This window comes from Astatotilapia calliptera, chromosome 22 (genome assembly GCF_964374335.1).
Source record: "Astatotilapia calliptera chromosome 22, fAstCal68.1, whole genome shotgun sequence".
In the NCBI taxonomy this organism is placed as follows: Eukaryota; Metazoa; Chordata; class Actinopteri; order Cichliformes; family Cichlidae; genus Astatotilapia; species Astatotilapia calliptera.
Window position 1 is genome coordinate 34642374 of NC_137442.1, and position 18019 is coordinate 34660392.

The following is an 18019-nucleotide window of genomic DNA, read 5'->3' on the forward strand; positions in this document are numbered from 1 at the left end:
AAACCATATACAGAATGAATGACTGTGTGTTATACTTGTATAACTATGCATGTGACAAAAAAAGAACCTTGAACCTTTAACCTTGACAAAAGTGTATATGTCATTAATACAAAAGTTTAGGCAAAAAACAGTAAAAGATTACATGTTCTTAAAATATCACTTACTCATATTCTGCCGCTTTCTGTAAAGGACTGCTTTCATGTTGAAGTTCCCATGGCTGAAACAAAAACAAACACACGCACGCGAGCAAGCACGCACGCACGCACGCACGCACGCACGCACGCACGCACGCACGCACGCACGCACGCACGCACGCACGCACGCACGCACACACACACAAAATGTATTTCACATTTAACTATTAACTGTTTTACTGAACTGAGGCAAATGGTGGTGGCTAAACAACAAGAAAACTCTATAAAAAAAAATTTAAATTGTACTTACCAGTGTATCAGCAAGATCAAACTCAGAGGGCCTTTTAATAACAATCTCGGGGTCAGAGTCAGACAAGTCTGAGTTTTCTCCAACTACAAAACATGAAAACAAATCAAGCTAAGCAAACTAAATTCATACTAATGTATGAAACTTTATTTGATCATGAATAATAGATTAATACGAAAGGCATAAAGTTAGCATTTAAAAATCATGACTCAGTAGATCCAAAAATGGCTGAATTTCATGTTTCCAGGAAGAAACATAACATATACAAGCTAATTTAGGCAGCAATGGTGGCAGAGGAGTTAAAAGCCCGCCCTGTAATCAAAAGGTTGAAGGTTTGAGCCCTGCTCAGTCTGTCACAGTCGTTGTGTCCTTGGGCAAGACACTTCACCCTCCATGCCAGGTGGTGGTAGTGGGAGGGATAGGTGGCATCTGTGTACAGCAGCCTTGCTTCAGTCAGTGAGTCCCAGGACAGTTGTGTCCACATTGTAGCTAATCACCAGCAGTGTGTGAATGTGTATGGGTGAATGACTGGTTTTGTTGTGAAGTGTCTTGGGGGGGTTGTAGAACCCTAGAAGTTGCTATATCAAATACAGGCCATTCACCATTTTAATGTAGGTATGCTATTGACTTGCGTGCTTTATGCGTAATGTTATCATTTTACAATTTCAAAATTAGCAGTTGTTGAAACTAAGGGAATGTGTGTCAAAATCAAAACAAACATTAGCAGCTTACCATCTTCAAAGTCACTCTTCAAGCAGATGAAAACAGTGATTCTTTGATAAGGCTTGCCAACTTCAGCCTTATAAGCCTCAAGTGTAAATGGTCTTTGTGTTCCAGGGACAGTAATGACCTCAGTGCCATCCGGATACAGAAGAAGGAAAGGTCCATCTTTTAGATCTTTGTTAAAGTCCTTCATTTTTTTAACAGCTTGATTGAGCAGACTTGTGGCAGTAGCGTCAGGGTCTGTTGTTAGGAAAATTGTTTTTCCACGGTATGGCTTCAAACCACCCTTTTTTATGGTCATCAAGCCGACATTTATCTGTAAGGAAAAAACACATGAACAATGGGCCAAGTAGATACTAATATGACTCTAAGCAGATCTATTCAAACTTGAATATTTATTAACTGCTAAAGAGGGATCTTCCTGACAACCTAAATGTACAATTACTCGTAAACAATTGTTCTTACTCTGGATAGCTTTACTACACTGAACATTTTTTACACAACTCCCCTAAGGAATAACAAAAGAATGTCATTAGAAAATTAACCTCAACTTGTTTTCAGACTGAGCTAGCCAAACTACCTGAACCTTTCTTTTTTCCTTTTTCTTTAAGCCCTTCCTCCCTTCAGAAAACTTTTGCCTCTCTTCATTTTTCTTTTTTCTGTATTCTATGAAGGTGCTGAAGGTTGGAGTCGGGCAGTTTGAGGTAGTCTGTGATGCTAAAGGGAAACAAAGGAAAAATGTACTACAATGTCACACATTAAAGACATTCATTCATGTAACATTCCATTGTCCACACAACACGCAAATAAGGACAACACTGAATAATCTCACTAGAAAATTTCTACCAAGGAATGACAATGCAACTGATACTATTGACCAATACAATTCTACACCAGTAAGTTTTAATGTATAGACACATAATAGGGTTAGTTCCTAAAGTTAACCAAACATAATAAATGAACTAATTTATTATCGTTTCAGTTGTGGAAATGCTCAGAGGACTGTTCCACGAAGCAAGCTAATCCCAAAAGCCAGGCTCACTCTGAAAATCCAGGCTCGATTGCCCCAAATTCGGTTCCAGGAACGAGGCTAACCTGCAGTCTTTCTGCTCATTCATTATGCAATATGCTTGTGGACAAGTCTGGTCCGTGGCACCCTAGCTGCGAGGTTTGTTAACACTAGAACTGCCCTCAAACCTTCACTACTAGAAAGGTCTTGAGCAGTCATTTTGACAACTGCGTGCATTTTCAAATGAGCCTCGATTTTCTGAGCTCGCTTAGTGGAACAGCCCTCTGGTCTGCTATGGGCTGGAAACAGCTAACGCTAGGCTAATAAATCAATAAATAACAAACATTTTATTATGCTTATTAACTTACTCGATGGGAGTGAAGTGTCTCCGATGCAAGATGCGTGATAAAGCCTCTCGCCACAGCCGCTGCAAAAGTTCGGCGACTCCTCAACCAGCTTTTTCCCACAGCTAGGACAAAACATTCCGCCGTTCTTCTTCAAACGAAATGCGCCACAGGCAGAGTAACTTCCGGTTCCAAAGACGAACAGATCGGACATCCAATCAGTGATGTCTCCTGTTGCCGACTGGTACCTACCCTTTCCGGTTTTCTTAATGTAATTGTGCTTCTCAATTTGTTTTTGTGATTCTTCTTTTGTTTTTGTGCTTCTTGATTTGTTTTTGTGATTCTTCTTTTGTTTTTGTGCTTCTCGATTTGTTTTTGTGATTCTTCTTTTGTTTTTGTGCTTCTTAATTTGTTGTTGTGATTCTTCTTTTGTTTTTGTGCTTCTCGATTTGTTTTTGTGATTCTTCTTTTGTTTTTGTGCTTCTTAATTTGTTTTTGTGATTCTTCTTTTGTTTTTGTGCTTCTTGATTTGTTTTTGTGATTCTTCTTTTGTTTTTGTGCTTCTTGATTTGTTTTTGTGATTCTCAGTTTTGTTTTTGTGCTTCTCAATTTTGTTTTTGTGCTTCTCAATTTTTTTTTTGTGATTCTCAGTTTTGTTTTTGTGATTCTCCATTTGTTTTTTTGTTTCTCGATTTTGTTGTTGTGTTTAGCAATTTGTTGGTGTGATTTGCACTTCAGGGCCTCTCAATTTTGTTGTTGTGTTTAGCAATTTGTTGGTGTGATTTGCACTTCAGGGCCACCGTAGAAACATCTTTAAGTAGTATGGCATGCGAAGGGTTAAGGCCTTCTCCTTTACACCAGTGCTGTAACTGAGCCATTTCTTGGTGCTGGGTGTGTGAATCTTACTGTATGTGTATAGTGTAACACAATACCAAACACAAACTGATTTTGCTCTGCTTTAACTTACTATAATTTCAAATCACTCTCTCTTTAAGGGTTGTCTGGGTCACAAGTTTTTTTTTTTGTTTTTTTGGAGTTTTTTTGCCTGTCCCGTTTGGCTCTTTTGCCATCAGAATTATTGTCTAAAGGCAATGAAAGATGCCCAACGGATTTACTTTACCAAATTGACCATCCCAGCCTTGCCATAATGGTCCATTTGATTCACCTTTTATTGTTTATTTTATTTTCACTTGCTGAATACGGGAAAGACTTGACTGGAGGAAAGAAGGGGAGAAAGAAAGAGGGAAAGAGAAACAGCTGAGAAGGGGGACGGGGGAGAAGGGCAAAAAACAAAAACCAACAGAATGGGAAGGAAAAAAAAAAAAGAAAGAAAAGAAAAAAAAAAGCATATATCGATCACCTGGATCACCTGTTGAGAAAGAAAAAAGAAAACAAGCAGAAGAGAACAAGAGTAATAGAATAAACAACATCACAATGATATATGGGAATATGACAGTAAATACTAAATATTAAGCATTATTGTGCAGCACATAAGATCAACAGAACACAGTGTGCTTTGAGGTAGGAGCCAAAAAGGGTGTAGTTTGTGGGTGTGATCACCCGTGTGTACACCTGTGAGCATGGACGCGCTTGTTTTTTGTTTTTTTTAAAAGGTTCCTTCATGTAATGATCTGCTAGAGGTTGTGGGGGGGGGCCACAGCCCCGTCCTCCAGGGCATGAAGCAGGTACGAGGAGATCAAAACTCCAGACATCCAGAGGCCCCCAAAAAACAAGAGACCAAGGAAGACTAACAGAGGGGCAGCCGCGCCACTGTCCCAGAAAGAGCTGAGGAGAGTCCCAGATGAGGGTTCACTCAGCAGCCGCGGAGCAGAAGCCCGGGGTAGCTGCAGTGACGCGCCCGTGAGTTCCGCCGGCAGCCAGCTGTGCCTGAGTGACCGAGCCCCAGGCCGAGAGGCCGGGGGCACCCCACCTCCGAAGTGGCCCGAGCGAGCCCCAGGCTCCAGGCCCCGATAAGCGGCCGCCAAGGAGTGAGCCGGTGTGTACCTGGATGCCCATCCCCAGACACAAAGAACCACCAACGCACCGATATCTGAGGGAGTCCGCCACTGGCAGGGGAAGTGGTGGTGGGGGGAGATAGACCTCCATACCTTGGAGGGCCTGAGATGTCCCCAGAGAGGTGGCGTCTGACACCCAACCTGACATATAGACACAGACATACAGGCACACACAGATACAAACATCCATTCCCACCCTCATGCTCTCATATGCACTTACTCCACACTCAACCAACGTGGAGACAGACATGAAGAGACGCTGTACACACGATCACACTCCCCAAGCGTACTCTACGAACCGGGTCTAGGTACCCTTGCCCCTGGAGGGGGGAACTGCACCCAGACCCAGGTGGTGTTACACTTTTCCCTGCGGTGGGGAGAGGCAGACCGCCCCGACTCCGCAGCAGCAGGGAGGCCCCACACTCCAGACCGCAGTCGGATGGCCAACTCCTCCTCCTAGCCCCCCCGCTCTAGCAGGTCGCAGAGAATGGGGGTGAGAGAAGACTCCAAACCTCCCTCCGCCCGCTCATTGTAGTGTTGATGCATGTGTGTTCTAAGGTGCAATTAAAACCCAGGAGGGCATGGAGCTACCTGCCAGAGAGCAGCAGGTAAGCGCATAGCCCCTCCTGCTAGCCCTCAATGTCTACGTGTATTTAAAATTGAGGGGTGGGCAACGACGCCAGGGGTGAGGTGTACACCCTGATGGTACTTTGGATTCCGTGTATCGTGCCCACCCCGAAGATCCTATATGTATGTGTAATGAGAGTGTGAGCAATGTGAATGTCTAAGTTGTGGGATAAAATTGAGGCAGAGGAAGCTAGAAGGGGACAGGGTAGCCTCCTCTGCACCCTGGTGACATACCCCTACTCCAAGGCCCTGCATGTGTGGGTGGTTGTGGTGGAGTGGGAAGAGGGAGGCAGCTGGAGATGGGGGGGGGGAAGGAAGGGTCACAAGTTAATACTAATTACTACCAGTCTTTATCCCAGCGGTGCCTCCATTTTATGTAGCACCCCACCCGTGATACTGAGTCTAAATCCACTTACCTCAGTTTGGACCCCCTAGGTGGGGTGTTAGGTTCGTTACAGCCTAGATACCACAAAAGGTTCTGGTATAGACAGGAATCGGGGAAACTATCAGTAAACCTTTGCCTGCAAGTTAGACTTAACCAGTAGTAAAAGAATCAACCCCAGACAACTCTTTAACACAAACCAAACGTTTACTGAAAGTAATGTACAACACACCCTTTTCTTAACTCAAATGATATCCAGCTTCATAAACAAATGAAACATGCCGTGTAAATGAAATAATTCCCTTTGAAATTATGTTAAACAACACAAATTATGTTATCACCTCTTGGTAAGTGACTCACTAATATACACTCAAAAATATGCTATATAATCCACTAGATCCACAATATTCACACATGGGCTCCACACACACTCACATTCACACTTGTTGCAGGCCTGTTTGCTGCTCACGGCGGACGATGGAGAAAAATCTTCATCTCCCCAGTAAGAGCACGAAAGTCCAACTTACAGTTCAGTTGCTCGGTAGGTTGCCGTTCACCAGTCCCAAACTAAATCCACTCTCCGCTCTCCCTGCGGACCGGATGCTGTCTCTGCTACAGCGCGTTAGCCAGTCACTGTCCAGCTCTCCGACATTCCATAGCAGCTGCCTCCGTGGCGCAGCCAAGCAATCCGGGCTAGCCTTTAGCCTCGGCAGTCGTAGCTGGAAACACAGTTTTACACGGTGGTGTGACCGTTGAAACAAAAAGTCACTTCACCCACATTCTGTTGCGAAGCTCTCCCACGGTTAGCTTTCTAGTAATACACTCTTTTGTGCTAGTTAACCTCAGTAAAACTAGCTGAGTCTCTCACTTTGGTTTAGCTAACCTCGTGCATCTCTCCATGCCGTTCTCTTCCTCCATTGCAACAGATACACAGGTCCCATTTCATGCTACCTTCACGGGCCTCCAGAAAATTAGAACTCTGAACAATATTTTAACTCTCTTCAGAGTTACATACCATAAAATAATACTTTATGTATAACATAACAGTTTCATTGCTCTAATTACCTGTATTTACCTTGTGACATATTACAGGGCAAATTACATTCAGGGTACAGTTACATCACATAACATTAGTTGTGAACACCTTATGTTACTGTGGCGTTTAAGTCCATGGGAATTACGAGTATCTACTCCCAAATTCCCATCCGGGCTACACTCATATTTTGTATTTTAAATATATAGTAATAGTACATGTATTCCGTTACTCCCCAACACTGATTACAGTCAAGAAAAACACATAAATAGACCTTTAAGGAGGCAGAGGACCCACATGTTGTATGACCAGATGTTGAAATGGCTGACTGATGAAAGGAATAGTTAAAGGATTTGTTTTCTCTTGTGTGAGTGTAAACAGAATTGGCCACACTTTGGCCAGAAAAAATGTCTAACACTAGACTGGTTTTGGTCTTCTTTTTTATCCCAGCTACAGTACTACTATATAGTACAGACTGTCTATACTTATTCAGCAACACAACCCAGTCAGATCTTTCTCATGAGGAAACCACCTCTTTGTGAGTATACCATGGTGAAGAACATATACTGGATGATCATATACCGGATGATCTTTTCCCAGCTTGGATGATGTCACAGCATGATTGAACAAATTATTTTAATGAAGGATAAGCTTGCTGTTCCACTGTTAAATCTGCTTGAGACACAGACAACAGATCAGAAGGCAAGGACGAAGGACACACACTGTTACCTTCTGCTGAACTAATCTCTGGTACTACAACCATACTATAATGCCTTCATGGAATGTGTTACTGCACATGCCGAAGTCACAGACTGTACTGGTACTGTTTTGGAGGAAAGTTCAGAGGAGGTTGGAGATTGTTACCATCATGGGCTCATCCGGTCAGAATGAGAATGAACAGTCAGTAATCACTTGCAGGGTTTTTCATTTTATTGTATAATGACCAAAAGAAAAGACACACATGGACTGCTATCTCTCAGCTGCCACCCCATGTGGGAGTGAAGAAAGAGTGAGCTGTAGGTGAGTGCAGTCCTAATATAACGAGTGACAGGTGAATGCAATTTAAGGGAAAGCACCACACCCAATCAAAGGTGAGGAAAAGAAACAAGGTGCATCTGGTGAAGTGAGTATGCTGAAAGGTGAGCCTTTACAACAGCCGCCCCCATATTTCTAGTGAGAAATATGTTGAAAGGGTTAGAGTCAATCTTTTTCAGGAAGTGGGGGCAGGTGAATCAGACATTCTCTAGGTCTGATAGTTTCTATCCTGCACTACAACTTCTTTCGGAGGTGTGCTACTTTCCCTACAGGCAAAACATATCAGGGGGTCGACCCGAAGGTTGACAACGCAGGCCAAACAGTTCAGGGGGCCGACCATGTAGCCAGCGGTGGTGGCAAAGCAGGTCCAGCTGCCGACCGCGTGGGATGCAGCTGCAGGCACATACCTGCAGACGGTCGGGCAGTTTTGCGGGCACTGGGGGCAATATACGGGGCTTGGCAGAGGCAGGACCAGGTGATGCAGGAGCAGACGGTGCCCTGACCACTGGCGGAATGGCAGCCACAGGCGGTGGAACTGGTGTTAGTGGCACTGCAGGTGACGACGTAGATACTGCTGATGGTAGAGTAGGAGGTGGCTGAACGGATTCAGAGCCATCAGTGGACACAACGATGTGTTGGAGCGGTTCTCCTGAACCTGAACTGGAAGATGTTAACAAACACCGGGCATGCACGGGACTCCTCTGGGGTTGGAAGTCTGTGATCAGATCTTGGAGTGTCCATCCTAAGTGGGTTTTCACTGCTGCAGGAGATCCAAATGGTCCATGTCTAACTGCTGCAATAGGCGTAATAAGGTGGGTATGATCAGAGCCTATGAGCAGTAGTGGAGCTGCTTTGTTAATAAAGGGTAATGGGATACCTTGGAGATGCAGTGTACATCACTGTCACAACAGCGTTTGTTTTCATTCAAAGGCTTTATGGTTTTTCCTATAATGGTGGGCCAGTCTCTAGTCAAAACGCCCGGGCCGATTTTATGTCCCAGTCCAGCCCTGTATGTAGCTCATCTGCAGTCTGGTGTTACCTACATCTTCCAACTCGGAAGTGTGATATTATTCTGTTATTATATGTTACCTTATATATGTAATCAAAGTAGTTGAATTAGAATACTGCTGTAGATCATATTATACCCTTTAAAATAGAGTGTGTGATCTGTATGTAGTTTAGTTCTCATTATACTTTTGAGTTAACAGAACATATTCACATATTAGTTCATTAGATAAATGTGCATCACTCTGTATCCTTGATCTGCTGGGAATGTGTTACACTGTTTTCTTGACATGCTTAATTGTTGAATCATGAAGAGAAGGTTGTAAGCAGGAGACTCTGTGTCTAAGACAGGGGAGATAGACAGACCACATTCCACACCCCCACCTTACAGAAAGCAGAGAAACAACTGCCGAGGTCATAACTTAGGCGCGGTAACAGAGAAAAAATGTGATGTTTTGGCTTTTACGACTAGCTGGGGGCCACTAGAGACTATAAAAAGCTGAGCAACCCGTCACCATTTTGAGACATGTGCCTGACCCTCTGGTAGCATCTCTCCCGTCCGGACGTTGTAATGCTCTTATTGTTGAATTGTATGCAAATAAATGATTGTTGATTGAGCATTGATACACCGAGTATTGTCCCTCCTTCAGCCCAAAGATTCAAAGAACTGCATGTTTTCAACAGAAGGCAGAATTTCCGAGTTCTGAGTACAATCGAAAGCACCACGACTGCAGTTTTCGTGTTGGATGTAAAAAGCGCACGTGACGCTGTGACACAGGGCTAGAATCATGGCGGCAGTCGATGACAGTCCAGGCATGGGATTTCTCTCGTGGAAATATGCACATTATTTTTTTCTTTCTGTTGGTAGGTGGCACAGTGCACTTGTGGCAGGATAGTCCTAACACATAAGCAAGCTAGAAGACTGGCAATCTTGCTGGGTATCCAGTTAGGGAAGCAACACATTAACAAGAGAATTCTGAGTAAAACCAAAGTTACTTTCCCTAGTAACTAGTTACTTTGAAAGTAACGAGTAACTTGAAGTAACTGAGGTACTTTTGAGAGAAGTAACTAGTAATGTAAGTAAGTTACTAATTTAAAATAACTTACCCAATACTGGTAATGATATCCCTCGCCTGTGATGTGGACAATGCAACCATGAGTAGTGACACCACTAAGCAGAATATCTGTCTAGGTTCTTAGTCATTCAGGTCATTGTAGTCTAAGGAGCTTGGGAAAAAAAATGCAACTGGACTTGGAGTTTCAGATGAGAGTGTCATCTCTCAGTTTCTTGATCATTAATATGCAAATTTTCATGATCATTGATCAACAACCAATTATCAAAAACCATTGATCAATGACCACTGATCAATGGCTATGAGTACCATGGAGAGTGAGAGGAAGCCACTCAGTAATGTCAAAAACATTATTAGGGCTGCTCGATTATGGCCAAAATGATGATCATGATTATTTTCACTGAAACTGAGATCTCGATTATTTGACGATATTTATTTAACCCTTTAAGACCTACCATAGAACCAAGTCAGCCAGAGCTTATATTATTTTTTTACATGTTGTAGTGCCATTTGTGGGAGCATTTCAAGTTGCTATACATCAATACAACTGTTATAGCCCATATTTTAATAATATGTATGCATTAAGTCTATAGTAACTACATTAATTGCAAAAAAGTGCAATAAACTACAAAAAATTTGAAAATTGTTTTTGTTTTTTTTATATATATTTCTACTTGGAGAAATTTAAGAGGTTTATCCCTCAAAACTTTAAATACAAAAAAGTTGCAAAAAATAGTTTACAACAAAAGGAAACTTATTTTGAGTGTCTTCATAGTTTTATTTTGGAGATACAGCAATTTTTATATACTGCAGGAAAAACAAAAAAACAATCCTATGATACAAAGTTGCAAAGAAAATAGCTTGTGCATCAAAATAAACTATTTCCAGCAGTGCAATTCGAGTTCTAAGCATCCCAGAAACTATTCAGAAAAGTCAAACATGACTTACCAGTATAGGCTTTTAAGGCCTACAAGTAAAAAACTACATTTTCCGTGAAAAATGATGTCACTTCCGGTTTCGGCCAGGAAATGGCGGACATGCGATAGTTCGCGCTGACGTCTGTTTCAATGTGGAAAGTGTTATGAACAGCTGATCGGATCGGCAAAGCGTGTTTCTGGAATATTATGTTTTTGTTCCTGCAAGCGCTTTTTATGCAATTTTTGCAATGCTTTATGTGGAAGGAAACCGTGACCGAGGACAAGCTGATGGCATAAGATGTAAGTACAACTCCTCTGGTTTCATATGCAAAACAAATTATTGCGCTAGCTTACGCGGTTCAGGTTCTACAGGGATTTAAAAATAGTTACGCAAAACGGAGCATGCTGCTCTGACTGGCTTTAAAGGGTTAACAATAACAATGTATTGAATAATGACTTTAAAAAATAACATAAAATAGTGTGCAAATACTGATAACAGTGCAAATGTTTGCAATATAAGAAATAAATGAAAAATGTAAACATCTATGTTTAGTGAACTTTGCAGTGTTGCTCTGTGGTGCAGCTACTACACCGTAGCAAAGTTTACACACTGTGTCTACTTGATCCACGTCTGACTCCGCGAGCCCATAATGTTTCCACACCACTGAAGTTTTTTTTACCTCTCTTTTCAACCAATAGCAGTCACTCTCCTCTCCAAATAACTTCTGCTTAGCTTTCCGAGCTTCCCTCGGGTCCTCTTAATTGTTGTGACGCGTGTTCGAAATGCAGAGAAGTGCGCTCGATTTGCCACACGGAGTAGCGCGAGAGTAAAGCATGAGGGAGGTGCTAATAATAGGCTCAGTCATTTTTAATGATCGTTGAAAGCCCAGATCGTTATCATGATTAAAATTTGATTAATTGAGCAGCCCTAAACATTATTAATCTTCCAGCAGACATGCATTAAGGGTTCTTGGGAGGGGCCGAGCTGACACCAGCTGTTGTCTGGCAGAAGGTCTTTGGCACCATGCTTCCCAGATTTAAATGCACACCACATAAGAGCAGGTGACGAGAGGCATAGGGTCTTCTCAAATCCCTGTTTTCTGTTTTCCTTCTTGGGCTGGCTGTATAGTCAAAGTCTAGGTTGGTGGGCTTTTCTCCTGCTATGTGGACTGGGGTGTTCTACTTGTCTCCAGCCCAGAGTAAAGGGGACCATCTCCTGGGTCTGGGGGCACATTGCCCCTCTGGAGGTGTTGGTGCCCTCGAAATGGAAGTATAAAGTATACTATAATACGGTATAGTGGGTGTATAGAGAGTGTGATTTTGTGTACAGCATCTGTTTCTTTGTGTCTCCATGTTGTGTGAGTGTGAGAGCATTTTTATATGTGTCCAAGTGACCCATCTCAGAGTTGTAGTTGAAGTCTGAAGCGTATAGAGTGAAGGGAAGTGGGGCCAGCACCGTGAACTGTGGTGCACCAGTGCTGCTGGCCAGAGTGTCAGAGTTGATCACCTTCAGCCTGAGATACTGTGATCTCTCTATGAGGTAGCACATCCTCACCTAAACTTGGAATCAGGTGAGGTGAGGGTGTTAGTCAGGGAGGACGAAGGGGAAGAAGATGCGATGAGGCAGAGGTCAAGTGTGCATATAGTGTGTGAGTGTGTGTGTGTGTGTGTGGGGGGGGGGGGGGGGGGGGGTGCTGTAGTGAGAGTGGGACAGTTGGTTGCTGGTCATACTGGTTGGAGGAGGCAAATAACCTGAATGCCTTCTTCTTATACTCTGGTGGTACTGACACCTTGCCATGCCACCCTCATATTGTTCTCCCTCAGCCTCTACTCCACTTTTGTTCCTGTATGTATCCTTGATCACCAGCAGACTGCCTTTTAACCAGGGGGGCTGTACTAGGCTGTAGATAGGCAAGGTTATGGTCTGACTGTCCGAGTAGGAGGAGAGGTGTGTCCTGTTGTTCCTAGTGGGACAGTTTACAAACTGGTGGAAAGCAGGCAAAGTGGACTCCAGTGAGGTGTGATTAAACTCCCCAGAGAAAATGAAAAATGCCTTTGGGTTCAGCAGCCTTGCTTTAAATGTGAGAATATTCTTACAGGCACCAGTAGTGATGGGATTTCCGGCTCTTTCGGCTCTGAACCAGCTCTTCAGATTGTTTTGTTGCTTTAACTAATTTATTATTAACAATAACATAAAGTTATGCACAAAAGGAATTACTAATGTAAAAAAAAGTGGTTTATTTATATATTTTTATATATAAATATATGTGGTGGCCCCTAGAGACAAAACACGTACAAACTCCAAAAAACATGTACAAACTCCAAAACACATTTCTAGTATTAACTGAACTTCCAAGACAGAGCTACCTAGATCACTTAAATTACACAATTGAAAGCATATGTGTATTGTTTGTGTATTTATACGTAAACACTCATATATATTCAAATAAAAAAAAAAAATGTTCATCTACCTGTTACTACCACACACCAAATCCGGTCGTTGGTACTTCCTGGCTTGTGTAGCCTCTAGGTAACAAAAGCTCAACACTGCACCTAGCATCCTGGAGCACTTCTTTTGTACATGTTTTGAGTTTTTATGTGCTTCTGAGTTTTTACGTGCTTCAGAGTTCATACGTGTTTTGAAGTTTGTACATGCTTTGTCTCTAGGGGCCACCGTAAATATACTTTTATTTATTCACTCCACATAAAATGTAATAAATAAATCATATAATACAAAAACCAACTATTCACATTTCAACTTTTAACTATTTAAATTTTAAGCTTTTTACTTTTAAACATATTTAAAGTGAAACAACACAAAACACTGCAAACCACAATGCAATTAAATATAAATTAAAATATGAAAACAAAAAGCAGATGCACATTCTCTGTCATATGGGCCTGCATGAATAAACTTTCTGAATCCTTTATCATCCGCAACTGAAAATAGTTGTGTATGATTACTATACCTTTCTAATGTGACGTTGTTGTCCCTGGCTCTCGTTCTCTCTCTCTCCCTCTGGCTCTGTTCCTGTGCTACTGCGAGTGTAACTACCGCCCCTCCCCCCTCTGCCCAGCGCAAAGCAAAAGGCTCGCGTGCGGAGTGAAGCGGAAAAAAGTGCGAGAGAGACGGTGAGAGAAAGAAAGAAAAACACACGGCTCGCGATAAGGAGCTGGCTCGCGTCGTTCACGTCAAAGATCCGGCTCTAAGAGCCATTTCATTCGCGACCGACACATCACTAGGCAGCAGCTGCATCTGTGCTCAGGGGAATGCACTCTAGGTAGATCCGCTGGTTGTTCAGTGCTGACAAATTGTCAATCTTATTTTGCAGGGCATTCACTTTCCCTATAATTATGGTGGTGATTGATGCTTTATAACACAGCAGATTAGCTGTTAGCCTAGCCTTAGCCTGCTAGGTCTGTGAAGGTTCTCAGTCATCCAGGTTAAAGCAGTCTAACGGTGTGTTCACACCGAACGCGATGGACGCGAATAAAACGCCCCAAACGCCCCTAATTTGACGCGTGTACATTCGCGTCTCAACGCGTGTCCAAGAAAAATCCATCGCGCGTCAACCGGAAATGTGGGAGGAATGTGGGAGGGAGTTGTGCCAGACCTGGTTTTGCAAGATGGCAGCTATCGAGCTAGCGCTTGAAGAGAGAGTCTCCCTTCTCTATGTACTGTGGAGAGCAGAGCAGCAGCGTAAAAGACGTTCTCGCCATACCTGGGTCCATCAGGTCCTCCAGAGGCATGAGCAGTTTGGTGAGTTTCACCACTTGCTCCAGGAGCTGCGCCTGGATGACGGCCGATTCCAGCGCTATCACCGTCGGCCAGTTTGAGGACCTGCTTTCCCTCGTCGGTCCCAGCATTGCCCGCCTAGACACCAACTACAGACGCTCAATCCCACCTGCAGAGCGCCTGTCCGTCTGCCTGAGGTTAGTAAAACTATTTAATACGGTAGTCCTTTATTGATATCTGTGCTAATATGCTAATCCATCCAGTTATACACTGCTAACATGGATGTGCTATGCTAACAGTGAATGCTGTCGGTGTTTACTGAAAGCAAACTGTGGTACAGAGACGACTCTTTATAATATTTCTAGTGATACTCAGAAGCTCTCATCAAGTCCCGATTTAATTCGATTTATGCTGTTATCAGTGTTTGAATGATAGCATGGCTGTGGTGTCACATCAATGTATGCGCTCGGTGTTTGCTGATATCAAACTGTAGCATTAGGACCACTGAGTTAACCTTTGTAGTGATACTCACTCCTTTTTATTTAGACCTGGTTTAATTCTGGGATAGTTGAATATTTGTATATAATCCCTGCAGCTGTCAGACTCTATAGCAGGGGTCACAGCCTTTATTAAAACAGAGTTAGATAAAACTGTGAACAGTTTGATTCATCTCTAGTTACATGGTTCTATCTTGATAAGCTGTCTTATCACAGATTAATTTTTCAAAAATATTAATGATTTAAGCAAGGAAAGGGCTACATGTCAACACACAACTCTTTATTTCTATTAATGTCTTACTTCATTCCTACCTGATTGACATGTTTAGGAATTATGAGTGATTGGCTCACTGTAGTTGTGAAAGTTGCTACCAATCAAATTATGATATGTTAAAGTTAAAACAAAACACAACTGTTTTAGATATTATCTAATATACATTTTGTAATTATCCTTATAATTACAAAAGGTTTTATGTAAGATTTAAGTTTTGTGATTTAAATCTGACATCACAAAAGTATTTTGGAATTTGAATAATGTATTTTGTAACTGCAGTACACATAATACTAATTTTGAACAATTTTGTCCAGGTTCCTTGTCACCGGGGACTCCTTCAGGACCATCGCGTTCAGTTTCAGAGTCGGTGTGTCCACGGTGAGCCAGATCACCCCCCAGGCAGCGACGTCCATCTGGGACTGTCTAGTGGACGACTTCATGGCTGTGCCTTCACCTGGAGACTGGCGGTCCATCACAGAGGGATTCCAGGAGCGCTGGAACTTTCCTCTGTGCTGTGCAGCTCTGGATGGGAAGCACATCCAGACAAAGGCACCCCATATATCATATAGGAGACACACACATTGATATACACTAAATATTCATTTCATTTCTTTTTTGTGGTGCCCAAATTGATGCACCTGCTTGATTTTGTTTAAACAATTATTGCACACTTTCTGTAAATCCAGTAAACTTCTTTTCACTTCTCAAATATCACTGTGTGTGTCTCCTGTATGATATTTAACTGACATTTTTTATTGTAACAACCAACGATTTATACAGGAAAATAATGTCTATTAACAAGGTTGCCCAAACTTCTGCATCCCACTGTATCAGTATATTTTGTCATTAGTATAATATGAAATAAAGTCTACATGTGTCAAGTCGTGTGCCAACATTTGCTGTGTAGTAGAACTGAGACATTAGTCATTATAAACATTTATTTAAAATAATATTAAAAGTCTCAAACAGAAAAACATTAAACATAAATATATAAAATATAAGAATTTACAGAGAGACAGGAATAAAAAGGACCAGCTGCTCTCCAGAGCAGGAACAAGGCTGAGGAGGAAATGCTCCATTGGAGACTGGTGTGGCCTCTTCAGGGACTCCAGGATGGCCAGCTCCACCGCCGATGGACCGTCCTGGGACCCGTCCCTCATCTGCCTCGGAGCCGTCCTCCTCTGTGGGCCTGTAAAACAGCACAAAACACAAAGAAATGAGAAGGCTGCTACTAGATTTTAATTTCAACATTGAAAAAAAAAAAAACAATAACAGGATATAATCAGATTGGTTGTAGATATTTAGTAAAGGTGATCACAAGGGAATCCCACCGACTAAAAAGGTATCAGTGCTTGCTGTACATATCTGTGGGTGCAGCAGCAGGAGCTCAGGGACTGGGGATGCTCTGCTGCAGAATCAGTTGGTTCTATCAATACAGTATTAAATGTTAACAGGTTCGATATAATAATCGTAGAGTAGACAGTGGTCCCTCATTTATTGCAGGGGTTCTCAGAATAACTAGCCCCTGGTCACAGTTCTCACAATTGATTCTCAAAGGGCAAACCTTTGTAGATTGCAAAACGTAAAAGTATTATTATGCCGCGGTTTGTCTTCATCTGCCCGCCACTTTCGTGCGCCTTTTTCCCTCACGGTGCAGGTGTCTATTTCCGAATGAGGCTCATAGTTATGGGTGTTTTTGTGCTGTTTTTTCTATTGGACGCGATGGTTATCAAAACCAAACGTGATAAATTTGGCAAGCGCAGGAGATTTGTCAATCAGGCTGCAGAATGCAATGCTGTACTGTGCAATAAAAAATCAGCGAAAAAGCAAAGCAGTGACGGATGAACAGCGGGACCACTGTGTGCTGTTTATTAATAAACAATAAAATATATTCCTAAATGATAACATGCATAAAAGCAGAACGGTATTTGTACGTCAGTGGGAAAATAGCGGTGGCTTGCTAGCTTTTGTGCGGCTTCCCCGGGTCAGTGAAAACTTTCAAAAGAGAAATGAATGAACTTACCAGGTTGCCCGATCTCTTCACATATCTTCCTCCAAGCTCGGTCCTTTTTATTCCTGTCTCGGTACTGAAAGCAGCTGGTGTTGTACAGCTCCGAGTTGTTTGCTACCGCATTGATTAGCCTTCCCCTCCATTGAAGTATGAAAGGCTTTGGCTGGATCTGCCCCTTTGACCTAGGTAACAGCCACGTCACCAGGCTCCTGATTGGTTGTCGCGGCGCGATTTGACGCTGGAGTTCAGATTTTTCCAACTCGAGCGGTAGACGCGAAACGCGCGTATGCACAAAGTGCAACACAAAAACTCACGCGCGTGGTTTTATTCGCGCGTCAAACACGCCAGACGCGCTACACTGACGCGCGTTTCACGCGTTTTGGCGTTTTCGCGACGCAAATCTGCTTCCGAATTTTCGCGGGACCCGCAATCGCGCGTCATCGCGCCTTTCCATTGACTTTACATGTAAACCTGACGCTCTATTCGCGTCCATCGCGTTCGGTGTGAACACACCGTAAGGAGCTTGCCATCCCTTGTGTAGCAGTTTATCAGAGAAACTCAGGAGACTCTTCTCCAAGCACGACACTCCCCTGTGAACGACCATCCTGAACAGAGGGGGTAGCTTACGACACCAACTATCTACCACCTATAATCCAGTTTTGATATCCCTTCCCAGATACCTTGATACACACCTCGCACCTTGTGTCATATGATATCAGTAAGTCACATGATAGGCCCCCACCCTATAATTTGATATTGTTACATTAATAATTGTGACCCACTTGTTATAACCCCTAAGTCTGACTACAGGCCATGTCAACAACAATATCCGCTGATGCTGAAGCCATTGAGGGCATCAGACTGGTTTTTGACTCACTGTTAAAAGCAAGAGTAATT

At 42.7% G+C, this 18019-nt stretch overlaps 1 protein-coding gene and 2 long non-coding RNA genes across 3 annotated transcripts in view; 2 read left to right on the forward strand and 1 right to left on the reverse strand.

The window, feature by feature from the left end:
- The window catches only part of LOC145423385 (uncharacterized), a 265513-nt gene that overhangs the window by 227335 nt on the left and 20159 nt on the right, over positions 1-18019 (forward strand). The gene's annotated exons all lie outside the window — the stretch shown is intronic.
- On the forward strand, positions 14194-15992 carry LOC145423383 (uncharacterized). The gene is made up of 2 exons (XM_080295783.1): positions 14194-14537; positions 15426-15992. The coding sequence occupies exons 1-2, from the start codon at positions 14278-14280 to the stop codon at positions 15694-15696; spliced, it is 531 nt and encodes a 176-aa protein (XP_080151909.1). The 5' UTR covers positions 14194-14277; the 3' UTR covers positions 15697-15992.
- LOC145423384 (uncharacterized) lies at positions 16035-17636 on the reverse strand. Its single transcript, XR_013904436.1, has 2 exons — positions 17135-17636; positions 16035-16300 (listed from the first exon to the last, which is right to left on the reverse strand). It is a non-coding gene; the product is annotated as an uncharacterized LOC145423384 (long non-coding RNA).